The following is a 17,684-nucleotide window of genomic DNA, read 5'->3' on the forward strand; positions in this document are numbered from 1 at the left end:
TACACATAATCTGGTAGCAATGGCAATCCATTAAAAGTTATTGAAGAAGGATATTATTTAATCAGACTTCTGTGTATAAAGAATACTCTGACAGCAATGTTTTGGAAGTAAGAGAATATCAACAGGATGTAAGAAAAGAAACAAGACTGTAACAAATGACAGATATGAGTAGTTTTAGCGTGAGAACCTCAGTGGTATCAGTAGACTGTGTACAGAATCACTGGTGAGGGAGGAAGGGCATGGGTGTCCTGAAATTGGATGACTCATACGTTTTGGGCTTTGTTCACTCATACACAACTGTGACTCTACTGTGGAGTAAATGTGATGTGAGTCTTCAGGCTGCATGACTGCAATGGCTGTCAAAGACATGATATTCAAATTCCTTTCAGAGGTGTTAAACTGTTAGAGGGCTTAATGAATTTATGAAGCCACACTGAAAATATAAAAACGTGTAAAATAATTTGTTTTCCTCTTTAGTTTAGTATGACATGAACACTTGGTTAGAATTCTATTTCTGAATAATAGACATACATATTTAAGAAAGCAAATTGTATGCCTACCTTAGTCATTAAAATGCTAATGCAATTATACCTACAAAAGACTTTGATAGCTAATCAACACTTAATAACATCTAATCTGTAATTTTGTGTCATTTTAATGAAAGGAGAGTAGATATTATTATGACTTCTAAGTATTTCTCTTTAACATTTTTCTCAGTGAATCTATGACTTTCTTATTTCTCAAGCTATAGATAATTGGATTTAAGAAAGGAATTATGATAGCATAAAATACAGAGTCCATCATACCCTGATCATCTGATTGTGCAGATACAGGGTGCACATACATTAAGATAAGAGAGCCATGGTACAAAGAGACAGATAAGAGATGGGCTCCACAGGTGGAGAAGGCTTTTCTTATGCCTTGTAGTGACTTCTTTTTTAAGATTGTAAAGAGTACTAGTGTATAGGAGACAAGAACTATCAGAATGGTGAACATCTGTATTGACCCAGCAAAAATGAATACCATCAGAAAATTAATAGAAGGGTCAGTACAAGAAATCTTAAACAATGGTATAATGTCACAGTAAAAGTAATGTACTATGATGGAATCACAGAAGGTTAATCTGAATAACAAAGCATTATGAATTATGGCTTGAAGAAGGCCACCTGAAAATGACAAAACTAACAGCCGGATTCATAGTATATTGGACATAATCACTGGGTAAAGTAATGGTTTGCATATGGCCACATAGTGATCATAAGCCATTGTTGCCAGCAGAAAACATTCAGTGGTTATACTGATTGCAAAGGAAAAAAACTGCATCATGCATTCAGGAAGAGATATCATTTTGCTCTTGGCAAAGAAGTTGACCAGCATCTTGGGGGTCACTGTGGATAATATCTAAGCATCCACAAATGCCAAACTTCCAAGGAAAAAGTACATGGGGATGTGAAGCTGAGGTTCATTCCGTATGAGAGCAATCAGACCAAGGTTCCCCATAATGGTGAGAAGATAGATAACCAAGAACACCAGGAATAGGGGGATTTGCCACTGTGGTTCATATGTGAGTCCTGAGAATTAACTCTGTCAGCAATGTTGCATTTTCCTTTCCCATGTCCTCACTGGGTGTTGCCTGAAATGAAATGGAGTAAGTTTTTTGAATGTCAATAAGAATTTATATGTGAAAATATGGGGAGGAGATTTGAGATACAGTTGTGCACATCAGAATCCCCTCTTAATTTTATTACATATTTAGTGGAATCTATTTTGGAGCTAAGGAAAATAGTACAATTATTTAAATATTAAAATGCAGCAATAAACAGATTTTGGAAAATGGAAGACATTATACATATGTGCTAAATTTATGGTACAGGATTCAGTATGAAACAGAAATTCTGTGTCTTGAATGCCTTGAAAGGGAAAGAAGCTTGAAGGGCCAGGTTAGTAAAGTTAATTAAATAGATTATGAAAGATCTTGAATATTATTTATCAGGGGATAAACATGTACTGAAAACAAGAGGAAGGAATAGCACTCTAAGACTCTCTTTTAAAGTGAATATATGGTAGTATAAAAAATAGGCTGAAGGGAGGAGAAACTGGGCTCAGGAATCCAGGCAAGAAGAAGTTACTACTGTCTAGCTGTTCTCAAATCAGAGTACACATCAGAATTGTCTGGGGAAACTTTTGTGTAAAATACAGATTGGAAACTTTACTGTAGAAATTAATTTAATGTGTCAAGAACTAAAGCTAATAATCTGTATTTTAAACTTGCTCCACGGTGATCTACATACATGTGACTTGGCTAGTCCACTAGCAAATTTACATTGAAATTAACAAGAAGACATGGATGCCGAAGAATTCGGAATGTAGAGGCACTTACTACCTCTGTGATATATTGGAGCTGAAGGGGTCTTCAGTGAGGAATAAAGAAGTACCTGGGTAACTGGGTAGATTTTCCTCAAAACTGATTAAGAACTAGAAGGCAGTGGCCAGTTTGTGGACATCTAGGTGATATATACTTTGTAGTATGAGTTACAAGAGCTTAATGGAAATAATGACTTGGAAATCATTGGAGTAGGGGGAGGCACACTTACGTATGATCTATCCATTAGAGAATACACCAAATGTCAAGAGAAGGGCAAGGGACTAAACTGACAAAAGTATAGTAAAGTGGCACTGAAGATGTATGCCATTTTCAGAAGCCAGTCCAATCCTCTTTTCTCCCACATAATTTTGGTGACAGGCAAAGTCTACCACCCACTCTAGGAGCCAAAAGTTGTGCCACTAACAACTAGAATGAGGGCACCTGATGTAAGTTTGCCAAATCTAACTTCCCCACACTGGTTTAGAATTTGGAGTGCGGGAGTAAAAGGGACAAGGACAAAAGAGAATTTGGGTTGCTAAGGCAGCCAAGCTATAAAATGAAGGTTCCAGAGGTGCCTGTGTGGCTCAGTTGGTTAAGTATCTGACTTCATCCCAGGTCATGATCTCGTGGTTCGTGACTTCTAACCCTGTGTCCACCTCTGTGCTGGCAGCTCAGAGCCTGCAGCCTGCTTCAGGTTCTATGTCTCCCTTTCTCTCTGCCCCTCCCCCTCTCATGCTCTGTCTCTCTCTCAAGAGTAAATAAACATTAAAAAAAATTTAAGAAAAAAAAATAAAATGAAGATTCCAGCAAATGCATCCTGCACCCACACCAATGACCCTGTCAGTGTGAACAGTGGCATTCCCATACAGCCAGTGCGGCAACAACCCTCATAGATACAGTGTTGGGACATGATTTTGGCTGTTCACAGATTGCCTTCCTTCCTTCTTTGCTATCTGTTTTTTTCAAGCTGGTTCCTTCAATCTCCCTCACATTTCTATGTTAGAGAAAATCCATTCAAAAACACCATTTCTTGTTGAAGCTAATAGTTCTGACTGACAGCAATGAAAGATGGGCAGAGACTGGGAAACGATACTGAGCAGAATGATCAAGAAGAGAAGGGAAACAGGGCAGATGAGTGTCATGAACATAAGGAAAGGAAGCTATTCAAGAAGGACAAAGAAAGTTACGGTGCCAGTCACTAACATAAATGCTCTAGTAGGACAAGGAGTGAACAGATGTGATGGAGCATGGAAGCTAAGAGATTTTCAGTGGCTTTAGTGAGAGCCATTTCTGTTATGTGATGCAGTGGAGGCCAGAGAATAATGAGAAGTGAATGGGAAACAAGTTACACAACAATGAACCAGGAAACAAAGTTGAGCCCTCCAGGAATGTGGAGGACAGTTATTGTATGTCTGCTGTGGTAGACAAATACAAAATATTTTTCCTATATATCATTTAATAAAAGTGTTCAGAAGAGAGAAGCAGAGAGTATGTCATCACAAAGAGGAAGAAGACAGTAGAAGGAGAAATTTGGGTGGGTGGAGATCACAAGATGCCCAAAGAGTAATACACAGAGAATAATAGACATGTGGATGAATAAGTGTGGGAAAGACAAAGAAGGATTCAGAATATATCAGAGAAAGTTTATGGACAACAAAAGGGAAAAGCTCAGAATTAGGGAATACATATTTATCTTAACCTTTGTTTTACTTAAAGTTGTCAACTTTCAAGCTCCTGCATGGCTGTCAGTTAAACATCTGACTCTTGATTTCAGCTCAGGTCATGATCTCATGGTTCATGAGATCAAGCCCAACATTGGACTCTATGCTGACAGTGCAGAGCCTGCTTGAGATTCTCTGTCTACCTCACTCTCTCAAAATAAATAAATAAACAAAAAATAATAATAAAGTTGTCAATTTGGGGAAACTTGTTTTATTCAAATTTCCTTGTTTAATTTTCTATGGAATATGTGTATGCAAGAGATTTTCATTTTAAATTTTACTTCGCAAATTTTGTGCTGTTCATAAATACACTAGCACTGCCTGAAAGTTCTTTTCATATTTAAAAGTGGCTTTACATTTGTTATTACAGTGATTAGAACTGACTTTTTCTAGAAATCCTTCTGGTTTTACTTGAGAGTATTTTTTTTTTGCCACCAGTTATTTAGCAGAATAAAACTGAGCCAGAGTGGAGTGGAATACAAGTGATGTAAGTAACCAAAGCCAATAATTGCAGTTTTTAAATGTACATTTATTTGAAAGAACTTCTTCCATGCAATCCCAAATCACTAGCGAACTGAAGATACTCAAATTCAGTTTATGTGTGGGTACTTATTAAGGTATAAATACTAGAAAGAGCATGAAGGAGCACTTACTGCCTATTTCCTCCTACATGTATATAAATAGTCAATGAAATTCTTGTCAGAAGTTGGATAAAGGATAGAGGTAATATGCAAGTGACTTACTTTAAAAGTTTTATCAGAAAGTGTGATCAATTAAACATAAGGGAGGTTTTAATCAGAGTAACCAGAAGATTTCTTATGTAAGAATTGTTATGAAATTATTTTTTTAAGATTATTTATTTGAGAAAGAGAGAGAGACTGAGGGAGGGACATACAAAGAAGGAAGGAGAGAATCTCAAGTGGGCTCTGCACTGTCAGTAAGGCACCTGATGTCTGGCTGAAACACACGTATGGTGAGATCATGACCAAGAGTCAGACACTTAACTGATTGAGCCACCCAGGTGTCCCTGAAATGATTTTTTAAGGGAGAGTGCGTGAGCAGAGGTGAGGGGCAGGGGGAGAAAGAGAGAATCCTAGGTAGGCTCCATGCTCAGCATGGACCCCAATGTGGGACTTGATCACACAGCCCTGGAATCATGACCTGAGCCAAAATCAAGAGTCAGACACTCAACCTCCTGAGCCATCCAGGTGCTCCTGTTATGAAGTGATTTCTAAATGCAGTTTAAATTATTGAATATTTTAGTTCACCAATACCTATAAGTTATTTTAGATATGTTGAGAGAAATAAAACATTGTTAAAGTGAATAATTAAGTCTCACAGCTATTTTGCTTATCTAGATTATAATCATTAAAATTAAATATATAAGTTATTCACTAGCAGTTTTCTATACTTACCTGGATTTTTTGGCATCTTGTAAACCCACAGGTTTCTACCACAGGTGACACTTCTAACAGGTTTATGCAAACTTCAGTTGCTCTATAAATTTTGATGTGCTAACTGCTTTAATTAGTGTGATCTTCTCTGAGCTAATCAACCATATATGATTTTATTGAGGCCAAAGTTTGGATTCCTTTTGGGAGCCAATCTCAAATACAGTTGTCAACCTTCATGCAAACTACAGTTGATGGAATTTATACCTTTCATCAACTCTTCTATTCTCATGCTTTAGAACTAGAGCATCATCTTTCCTGGGTCTCAAACCTTATAGATAGCAGATCATGGGACTTCTCAGCCTTCATATTCACACGAGCCAACATTTTATAAGAAATGTCTTCACATATACATATTTCACTTATAGATTGATATGTCTTATTGGCTCTGTACTCTGAAAAACTATGGCTGTTAGAACCACTAGATGTACATTTAGTGACTTCTTCATATGAGAAAGAGGGAAATATAACTCAATTGTCAGCTATGGACCTCAAATAACTCTGTTTTAAAAGGTAACTAGTAAGAAGAGGTTTATTTACATATTACATCATGAGTATTATCTTGTGTATACAATTAATTTGAGAAAGATGGTTCAAAGGCGAGCCAGCATGACATTAAATTTGAAGTCTGGAATTGTGATGTCTCCAGCTTTGCTTTTCTTTTTCAAGATTGCCTTGGCTATTCAGGGTTGTTTGTGGTTCCATACAAATTTTAGGATTGTTTGTTCTACCTCTGTGAAAAAATGCTAGTGGTATTTTGATAGGGAGTGCATTAAATATGTATATTACTTTGGGTGCCATAAACATTTTAACAATATTTGTTCTTCCTATCCAGGAGGATGGAATGTTTTTCCATTTCTTTGTGTCTTCTTCAGTTTCTTTCATAAGTGTTCCATAGTTTACCAAAGTACAGATCTTTTACCTCTTTAGTTGGGCTTATTCCTAGGTATCTTACGGTTTTTGGTGCAATTGTAAATGGGATTGATTCCTTGATTTCTCTTTCTGCTCCTTCATTATTGGTGCATAGAAATTCAACAGATTTCTGTATGTTGATTTTGTATCCTGTGACCTTGATTATTGATTTCTTGTATTATTGTATTTTTGTATCTTGTATTATTGTATGTTGATTTTGTATCCTGTGGCCTTACTGAATTTTGTGTGTGTGTTCTAGCAATTTTTGGTGGAATATTTTGGGTTTTCTACATAGAGGATCATGTCTTCTGAAAAGAGTGAAAGTTTGACTTATTCCTTGCTGACTTAGATGCCTTTTATTTCTTTTTCTTTTGTTTTCTTATTGTCTTTTTCTCTGTTTTTGATTGCTGAGGCTAGGACTTTTATGTTAAATTACAGTGGTGACAGTGGGTGTTCCTGACCTTAGAAGAAAAGCTTTCTGTTTTTTCCCCATTAAGGATGATATTAGCTTGGGTTTTTCATTTATGGACTTTGTGATATTGATGTATGTTCCCTCTATTGTTACTTTGTTGAGGTTTTTTTTTTTTTTATCAAGATTGTATGCTGTACTTTGCCAAATGCTTTTTCTGCAGCTATTGAAAGGATCATAGATTCTTATCCTTTCTTTTATTAATGTGGTATATCATATTGATTGATCATGATAATGAACCACCCCTTTAACCCAGGAATAAATCCCACTTGATGGTAGGGAGTGATTCTTCTAATGATCTGTTGGACTCAGTTTGCTAGTATTTTTGCTGAGAATTTTTGCATCTATGTTCATCAGGGATATTGGCCTGTAATTCTCTTTTTTAGTGAAGTCTTTGTCTCACTTTGGAATCAGGATAATGCTGGCATCATAGAATGAGTTTGGAAGTTTTCCTTCCATTTCTACTTTCTAGAATAGTTTGATAAGAATAGGTATTAACTCTTCTTTAAATGTTTGGTAGAATGCCCCCGTGAAGCTATCTGGCCCTGGACTTTTGTTTGTTGGGAGATTTTTTTATTACTGATTTGGTTCCTTTGCTGATTATTGGTCTGTTCAAGTTTTCTATTTCTTCCTGTTTTAGTTTTGGTGCTTATATGTTTCCAAGAATTTATCCATTTCTTCCAGATTTCCCAATTTGTTGGCGTATAATTTTTCATGATATTCTCTTATAATTGTTTGTATTTCTGTGGTATTGGTTGCGATTTCCCCTCTCTCATTAGCGATTTTACTTATTTGGGTCCTTTCTCTTTTTGATAAATCTGGCTAGGAGGTTATCAATTTTATTAGTTCTTTCAGAGAATTGACTCCTGGTTTCATTGATCTGTTCTACTGAGGTTTTTTATTGTTTCTATATCATTTATTTCTGCTCTAGTCTTTATTACTTCCTTTCTTCTGGGAAGAAGGCTGACTTTAGGCTTCCATTTGTTCTTTTTCTAGCTCTGTTAGGTGTAAAGTTAGGTTGTTTATTTGAGATTTTCTTGCTTTTTGAGGTAGACCTGTATTGTTATATCTATATACTTCCCTCTTAGGGCCACTTTTGCTGCATCCCAAAGATTTTGGACCATAGTCTTTTCATTTTCATTTGTTTCCATGTACTTTTTAAATTTATTATTTAATTTCCTTGTTGACCCATTCACTCTTTAGTGGGATGTTCTTTAGCCTCCATGAATTTGTGTTCTTTCCAAATTTTCATTTCTGATTGACTTCAAGTTTTATAGTTTTGTGGTCTGAAAAGATACATGGTAGGATCTCAATTTTTTTGTACTTGTTGAGTCCTGATTTATAACCCAGTATGTGATCTATTCTGGAGTATGTTCCATGTACACTTGAAAAGAATGTGTTTTCTGCTGCTTTAGAATGAAATGTTCTGAATATATCTGTTAAGTCCATCTGGTCCAGTGTGTCATTCAAAACCATTGTTTCCTTGTTGAATTTGTGCCTAGATGATCTGTCCATTGCTATAAGTGGGGGTATTAAAGTCCCTTACTATTATTGTATTATTATCAATGAGCTCCTTTATGTTTGTTATTAATTGTTTTATATATTTGGGTGCTCTCAAGTTGGGGACATAAATAATTACAATTGTTAGATTTTCTTGTTGGATAGATCCTTTTATTATGATGTAGTGCCCTTCTTCATCTCTTGTTACAGTTTTTGGTTTAAAATCTACTTTGTCTGATATAAGTATGCTACTCTGGCTTTCTTTTGTATTTGTATGGTAAATATTTCTCCATCCCCTCACTTTTTTTTTTTTTTGTCTAAAATGAGTCTCTTGTAGGCAACATATACATAAGTCTTGTTTTTTTTATTCATTCTTACATTCTATGTCTTTTGATTGGAGAATTTAGTCTGTTTACTTTCAGAGTGATTATTGATAGATATGAATTCATGCCATTTTATTACTTGTTTGTCATGGTTTTGGAAGATTTTCTTATTTCTTTTCTAGTCTTTGTCACTTAAAATTTTTTTTTTCTTAATGTTTATTATTTTTGAGAGAGAGAGAGAGAGAGCGCCAGAGAGCAAGCAGGGAAGGGGCAGAGAGAGAGGGAGACACAGAATTGGAAGCAGGCTCCAGGCTCTGAGCTGTCAGCACAGAGCCCGACACAGGGCTTGAACTCACAGACAGCAAGATCATGATCTGAGCTGAAGTCGGCTGCTTAACCAACTGAGCCACCCAGGCACCCCTCTAGTCTTTGTCACTTTTGATCTTTCTGTCCCACTCAAAGAGTATCTAATATTTATTGCAGGGTTGGTTTAGTGGTCATGAAACCTTTTAGTTTTTGTTTGGGAAATTCTTTATCTCTGGTTCTATTTTGAGTGATAACCTTGCTGGATAGAGTATTCTTGGCTGCATATTTTTCCCATTCAACATGTTGAATATATTATACCACTCCCTTCTGGCCTGCCAAATTTCTGTGGAGATCTGCTGCCAACCTTATTTGTCTTACTTTATAAGTTTGGGACTTCTTTCGTCTTGCTGCTTTTTGGATTTTTTCTTTATCTCTTTATTTTGCAAATTTAATATTTGCAAATTTGATATTTCTTGATGTTGGCCTGCTTTAGCTGATTTTGAATGGAGTTCTCTGTCCTTCTGGGTTTGGGTATCTGCTTTCTCCCCCAGATTAGGGTTGTTTTGGTATAATTTGCTCAAATAAACCTTCTGCCCCCTTTCCCTCTTTTTCTGGGATTCCTATGATATGAATGTTATTACTGAATTCCCGAAATCTATTTTTGTGATCCAGGATTTTCCTTTCCCTCTTTTGTGCAGTTTCATTATTTTCCATGATTTTATCTTCTATATCACGTATTTATTCTTCTGCTTCTTCCATGCTGTGGCCATAACTTCCAGTAGGTTTCAAGATTTCATTATTCCATTTTTCACTTTGGCCTGGTTAGTTTTTAGCTCTTCTGTCTTTGTGGTAAGAGACTCCCTGCTGTCTTCTATGCTTTTCTCAAGTACAGTTAGTATCCTTATGATTGTGGCTTTAAATTCTGGATCAGGCATATTACTTACATCTTTTTCCATTAGATCCCTGGCCATGACCTTTTCTTGTTCTTTCTTTTGGGATGAATTCTATCTTGGCATTTTGTCTAGGTCTTTGTCTGTGTGTTAGGAAACACTGTTATATATTTCCTGCTCCTGAGAGTAATGGCTTTATGAAGAAGAAGTCATATACTATAGTGTTTCTGGTGTATGCTTTGTGTATTCTGCAGCTGTGTTTTGGCTGCTCTTTCCCTCAGGTCACTGTTATGCAGAATTTTTCCTTGCCTATAGTGGGGAGTGTCCAGATTTTGGCCAGAGTGTGGTGAGTTTTAGCTAGGTGTGCTCTGGTTTCCTCTTTAAAATAGACCTGATTCTCTTTCTACTGGTGCTGAAGTTTTGCAGAACTCTATGGTCAGTAGACATGGTGTGTTTGGGCTTTTGTGCTGGTCCTCTGGGGGATGGCACCACTGCTCTGTGTGCCAGGGACACTTGCCTGAGAAAAGCAATACTGGCAGAGCACAGGGGTTGAGCCTTTGTGTAAGTGGTTTAGGCTACCAATGTTAGCACTGTGCTGTTTACTGAATTAGTTTATACTGAGGGGTGGGGAAGAGAAATGGTGTCAGCCAACTCCCTCGTCCCCAGAGAGGGAAGTTCATGCTTGCTGCTGTCCAGTGAGCCTTCCCAGAAGAGCAAATAATCTCCCCTCCTGTGTTCCAGATCACTGCTTTCACACTGTGTTAGGGTCTTCTGCCTGCCTAGCAGCACAGTGCACCTTGGGCTCTATTGTAGACAGGCTCACTGTATTCAACTCCCAAACTTTATGTGCCTGGCATGGTGTGGACCCACTCTGGTTCTCTGGGGGAGGGTCTTGCCATGCTGGAACTGATGCAGGTTTGACCCAGGAGGGAAGTCACACCAAAGCACAGGAGTCTAGGTTTTGGGGGAAAGCACAGCAAATAGTCTGTGTCCAGGTTAACCACCCTCAGTAAGTGTCTCTGTGCAGAGAGGTGGGAGAGGGAAACAGCACCCCCGCCAGGTCTTTTGTCTCTGGAGAGACAATGCCACCTATCCCAGATGCACTATAACAAGGGGGAATACCTCTCCCAGCTTATCCTAGGGGATCCTCAGATTGCACCACCCACCCTCAAACTATATGCCCACCTTCTCCATAGGACTGCTGTGGAGCCCTCAGGGCTCCACACTAGCCACACTGAGGACGTCTAAAACTTCAGTCTTTGAGCCCTGCTGGTTATAAAACCCATGCAAATCATCTCCTCTCATTTTCCCAGTCATTGGCTTTGGGGAAGTATTTTCCTTGTGTTTCCCTGTGAACTCCTCAATCTCTCTCCCTCTCTCTCTTTCCCTCTCTCTCCTCTGTCCATGACCAGGCTTCCCTCTCCTCTGCAGCACTCATGATCTGTCTCTCCCCTAACCCATGTCTCTGCACTTCCTACCTTTGATGATATGGCCTCTTCTCTCCCTCTAGTTGTGCAGTTTGTTCTGTCAGTCCTCAGATCAATTTCTTGTGTAGTCAGAGTGATTTGATTTTTATCTAGCTGTGTTTGAGGGTCAAGGCAATTTTAGGGTTCTCCTACTACTCCACTATCTTAGACCCCACAGTTGGTGTTTGTTTTTAACTAACTCCTAAGTGTGTTGATTCCTTGAATACAGTCTAGGATAATGTCAGCAACTTCTCAATAGGTATTACAAAGTGATGAGGAAAAAACGTATATACATGTACATTGAAGGAGGAACTATGAATTATTTTAAAGTAAGAAAATCAATATGTTTATAGTAAAGGGTATTTATGTTATTATTATTAATATTAATTATTATTATTATTTTAAAGATAATCACATTTAGCCATGTTCCAGACAACTGGATGAACTTAGCATTGTGATCTCATCCTTTACATCTAAATATTCAACAAATAATACTATGTAACTTCATAGTTTACTTTTTAAAACTTTGCAGAACATCTTGTCTAAAATGTGGACTTTGCAGAGATGTATGTTTTAGGTCTTTCCCTACATGACACTGAAATGACGAAAATGATGTACAAAAAAGAAAAATTTTGTAACAGAAGTGAGAATAGGGACACATCAGTGGACAGGAGACTTTTTAAATTTAAATTTTAATTCCAGTGTAGCTAACATACAGTGTCATAATTCTCTCAGGTGTACAATATAATGATTCACCAATTCTATGTATTACTCAGTCTTCATCAAGATGAGTGTACTCTTAATACTCTTCACCTATGGATCCCCCTACCTACCTGCCCTCTGGTAACCCTCTGTTAGCCCACTAAAGTAATAGTCTGTTTTTTGGTTTATCTCTTTTTCTCCCCTTTGTTTCTTAAATTCCACATATGAGTGAAATCATATGGTATTTATTTATCTTTCCCTGATTGACTTATTTTGCTTAGCATTATACTTTCTAGACCCATTCATATTTTGCAAATGGCAAAATTTCATTCTTTTTATGGCTGAATAATATTCATTATATATATACATATATGTATATATATAGCCACATCTTTTTTATCCATTCATCTATCTATGCACACTTGACTGCTTCCATAATTTGCCTGTTGTAAAATACTGCTGCAATAAACATAGATGTTCATGTATCTTTTCAAATTAATCGTTTTGTATTCTTTGGATAAATACCCAGTAGTGCAACCACTACATTGTAGAGTATTTCTGTTTTTAATCATTTGAGGAACTTCCATACTGTTTTCCACAGCGACGGCAAGAATTTGCATCCCACCAACAATACGCAGGGTTCCTTTTTGTTCACATCCTTGCCAACACTTGCTGTTTGTTATTTTTTTTTTAAATTATTATTGTTATTTTAACCATTCTGACAGGTGTGAGGTGATATCTCTCATTGTGGTTTTGATTTACATTTCCCTGATGCTTAGTGATGTTGAGCATCTTTTTATGTGTCTGTTTTCCATCTATATGTCTTCTTTGGAGAAATGTTTTGTCAGGACATCCTGGTCATTTTCTGAAAGGCATAAATTAGTTGACATTTTAATGAAAGACACATCAGATCAGCGGAATCTGTAGATGAGACATGTACAAGAGAATGTTGCTAGAAAGTCTGAGTTTCTGAGACCCCCCAAAGCCTGTCCACACCTGCCCAATCTAGAGTAGAACCAGACACTGTATACACCACACTCATATACTCATGGATTGATGCCAACCTTTTCATTAAAAAAGAACCAATTTGTGAAATAAATCTTTATGATAGCAGAAGAAATACCCACCAATTGCTTTTATTGTAATACGGTCTTTGGGTCATAACATCATGTGAATGAGCACAAGTGTAGATAATTTACAGAAAAAAATCAGAACAGTGGGAATGTTATACAGTAACAAACTACAAATTAATGCAATAACATGGATTCTCTAGTGGAAAGTAATAACAATGTCTGGACTCTGATGTATTCACTTCCTTTCCTGGGCCTTAGAGGTACCCTCAGAGAAACAAAAAGAGGGCAGATGACCTGGTCTAATTTTGTGATCTGCACCTCCAGAAATACATAGTAATATTTGTTTCAAATGCTTACATGTTTTGTATTTTTAAACAAGCATCTAATTAAAGGGCTCCTCCTTGTCCCCAGGAGCTAATCTTAATGATAAGAAGAATAAGAATAATTTACTTTAGGTGTATGATACTTGTGATTGTCTTGAAAGAAACAGGAAGTTGAGCTGGCTTGCAGCAGACACCCCAGGCCCAGTAATCTGTTGGGGCTCATTACAGGATTGAAAATGAGTGATGCACTCTCACTTCATTTGAAGTATTTGTGCTGCCAGATTTCCTAAGTACTTACGTAGGACCTCATGTGTGTAAGCCACTGTACTGACACTGCAAACAATTGGAAAAGTACTAAGGCTTCTAAATTATAATCTAAAAGAGCTTGTAAGCTAAAACCAAGTATTACACAAGGCCATTTGTGACCTAAAAGAATAAATAAAATATGTAATACATCAAACAAATGAACATTCCTGTCTTCTTTTGGTAATCTGGAAATGCATCAAGGAAGCTGTAACATTTAAGATAGATCTTAAAGAAGCGACACTATTTCAATTGTAAGTGAAGATGGGTGCACTTGGGGAAGCATCCTCTGTGGAGAGACCTGTATAAACAAAAGTATGTACCTAAGAAGGTGTCCAGAAGGCTTTCAGTAACTCATTGTGGTGATAACACTGAATCTATTAGAAGAATTTGGAGGACAAGACTTCAGAGTTAAATCAAGATTTTTTAAGAGATAAACCTCAAATAATGCAGGGAGAACAAATGCAGAACAAATGATGTGTGTACACACATACATATTTAAGATGTTTATTTGTAAAGAAAATTGTTTATTTGTACTCCCACCTAAAGTCATTAACACTAGGGCAATTATAACTGAAAAAAAATGTTTAAAACTAATCAACACATAGCAAATAAATAATCTGAAGAGCAAATATACAATCTATATGATATGTATATAGATATCCTTCTATATCATTCATTTCATACATATGCATATATGAATAGACTTATGCATATGTGTTATACAGCTCTAGAAATGTGTACCATTTATAATAATCTGGTAGATAGCAAAATCCATGAAAAGTTATTGAAGTGGGATATTACTTAGTCAGACATCTGTTTCTTAAAAATAATCTAACAGCATTGTTTGGGAAGTAAGAGTATCAGCAGGATATAGGAACAATAAAAAGTTTATAGCAAATGATGGAAGTGAGTAGCGGTAATAAGGTCTGAGGACCTTATTTATATAAGTAGAACTGTATATATTATCAATGGTGAGAGATGAAAGGCAGAAATGAACCTAAATCTGATCACTTATTATGCTTTTCTGTCTCTGTTCACTCAAAAACAACCCTGACTCCACTGTGGAGTAACGTGATATGAGTCTTCAGGCTGCATAGCTGTATGGCTGTCAAATATATCATATTCAAATTCTTTTTAGAGCAGTTACCATATTGCAGCACTTAATGCATTTATGAAGCCACATTGAAACATCCAAACATGTAAAAATTTTTGTTTTCCTTTTCAATTATTCTTATGTCATGAACACTTGATTAAAATTCCTTCTATGTTTTACATATACACCTTTATTTTTACTCTCACCCTAAGTCATTTAAACATTAGGGCAATTATAACTGCAAAAGGTAAACACTAATCAACACATAGCAATATATAATCTGTATAAGTTTGTGTCATTTTAATGAGAAGAGAACAGATATTAATGTGTGTCCTAAGAAATTCTCTTTAATATTTTTCTCAATGAATCTATGACTTTCTTATTTCTCAAGCTGTAGATAATTGGATTTAATAAAGGAATTATGATAGTATAAAATAGAGAGTCCATCATATCTTGATCATCTGATTGTGCAGATACAGGGCGCATATACATTAAGACAAGAGGGCCATAGTACAAACAGACAGATAAGAGATGGGCTCCACAGGTGGAGAAGGCTTTTCTTATGCCTTGTAGTGACTTCTTTTTTAAGATTGAAAAGAGAACTAGTGTATAGGAGACAAGAACTATCAGAATGGTGAACATCTGTATTGACCCAGCAAAAATAAATACTATCAGAAAATTAATAGAAGGGTCAGTACAAGAAATCTTAAACAATGGCATAATGTCACAGTAAAAGTGATGTACTATGATGGAATTGCAGAAGGTTAATCTGAATAACAAAGCATTGTGAATTATGGCATGAAGAAGGCCACCTGAAAATGACAAAACTAACAGCTGGATGCATAGTGTATTGGACATAATCACTGGGTAAAGTAATGGTTTGCATATGGCCACATAGCGATCATAAGCCATTGTTGCCAGCAGAAAACATTCAGTGGTTATACTGATTGCCAAGGAAAAAAACTGTATCATGCATTCAGGAAGAGATATCATTTTGCTCTTGGCAAAGAAGTTGACCAGCATCTTGGGGGTCACTGTGGATGATACCCAAGCATCCACAAATGCCAAACTTCCAAGGAAAAAGTACATGGGGATGTGAAGCTGAGGGTCATTCCATATGAGGGAAATCAGACCAAGGTTCCCCATAATGGTGAGAAGATAGATAACCAAGAACACCAGAAATAGGGGGATTTGCCACTGTGGTTCATATGTGAGTCCTGTGAGAATTAACTCTGCCAGTAGTGTTGCATTATCTTTTTCCATGTCCTCACTGGGTGTTGCCTGAAATGAAATGGAATAAGTTTTTTAAATGTCAATAAGAATTTATATGTGAAAATATAGGAAGGAGATTTGAGATACAGTTATGCACATCAGAATGTCCTCTCAATTTTATGTGTTACCTAGGTAATAGATAGGATCTATTTCAGGGGCATGGAAATAAATGGAATTATTTCAAATTTTTAAATGTGCAGCAAGGAACAGATTTGAAAAATGAAAGAATTGTAATATGTCCTAAATTTATGGGATAGGATGGGTATGATATGGAAATTCTATGTTTGGGATGTGGATGTATGGTGAAGGGAAAAGAAGATTGAAGAGCCTTGGTAATGAAATGAATTGAATTGCATATGAAGGATCTTGAACATTATCCATCACGGAATAAGAATACACTAAAACTTAAGAGGAGGGAGTGGCACTGAAAGATTATTTTTTAATTAAATATATGGTAGTGTAGAAAATAGACTGCAGAGTGGGGTAATTGGGGTCAGGAGTACTATTCAGTAGAGGTTACTACTATTTAGTGTTCTTAAACCAGATTACACGTTGGAATTGTCAGAGGAATGTTTTGTTCAAAATATAGATCTGAGATATTACTGTAGACATTGATTTAGTGGGTCAATAATTAAAGCTAATAATCTGTATTCTGTTTACTCCATGAGTGATTCAAATACATGTGGCATGCCTAGTACATGTGTGCAGTGACATTGAGATTGATGGGAAGATGAAGAGACAGATAGAAAAGAGTTCAGAATGTAGATGCAGTACTTCTCTGATACATTGAAGGTGAATGGGTAGTCAATGAAGAATAGAGGAGTCACTTGATGACTGTGTAGATTCCCATCAAAAATTGATTGAGAGCTCAGAGGCGGTGGCCCATCTGTGGACATCCCATTGATATATTCTTTGTAGTATGAATCTACTACAAATAATGACTTGGAAGTCCTTGGGGTAGTTGAAGGCATACTTATCTATGATCTATCCCTTGGAGAAAACATCAAGTGTGAAGAGATGGTGAGAAACTAAACTGACAGAGTATATTAAAGTGGCAGTGAAGATGTATGCCATTTTCAGATAGCCAATCTGATCCTCTTTTCTCCCACTAGATATTGGTGGCCCGCAAAGTCTATCACCCACTCTAGGAGCCAAAAGAGCTGCAAACTGACTTTCCTATCCCTCCAACAACTAGAGTGAGGGCACCTGATGCAAGTGTGGCAAATCTAACTTCCCCACACTGGATTTGGAATTTGAAGTGAGGCATTAAAAGGGGCAAGGACAAAAAAAAAGGGGGGGGACATGGACAAAAGAGAATTTGGGTTGCTAAGGCAACCAAGCTATAATATGAAGGTTCCAGCAAATGCATCCTGCACCCACACCAATGACCCACTCTGTCAGTGTGAAAAGTGGCATTCCCATATAGCCGGTGTGACAACAACCCTCGTGAAAACAGTGTTGGGACATGATTTTGGCTGTTCACAGATTGCCTTCCTTCCTTCTTTGCTATCT

The 17,684-nt window shown here is 36.8% G+C and overlaps 1 protein-coding gene and 1 pseudogene across 1 annotated transcript; both read right to left on the reverse strand.

Annotated features, from left to right (window-relative positions):
* Window positions 1-687: 687 nt before the first annotated feature.
* Window positions 688-1,633, reverse strand: LOC124526901 (olfactory receptor 5H2-like; annotated as a pseudogene).
* Window positions 1,634-15,233: 13,600 nt separating this feature from the next.
* On the reverse strand, window positions 15,234-16,166 carry LOC124526906 (olfactory receptor 5H2-like). Its single transcript, XM_047100107.1, has one exon. It carries the CDS (start codon window positions 16,161-16,163, stop codon window positions 15,234-15,236), a length of 930 nt encoding a protein of 309 aa, XP_046956063.1. The 5' UTR covers window positions 16,164-16,166.
* Window positions 16,167-17,684: the final 1,518 nt, after the last annotated feature.

The sequence above is a fragment of the Lynx rufus genome, unplaced genomic scaffold (genome assembly GCF_022079265.1).
Source record: "Lynx rufus isolate CCGP_SWC_20201006 ecotype Redwood Valley unplaced genomic scaffold, mLynRuf1.p SCAF_5, whole genome shotgun sequence".
Lineage (NCBI taxonomy): Eukaryota > Metazoa > Chordata > Mammalia > Carnivora > Felidae > Lynx > Lynx rufus.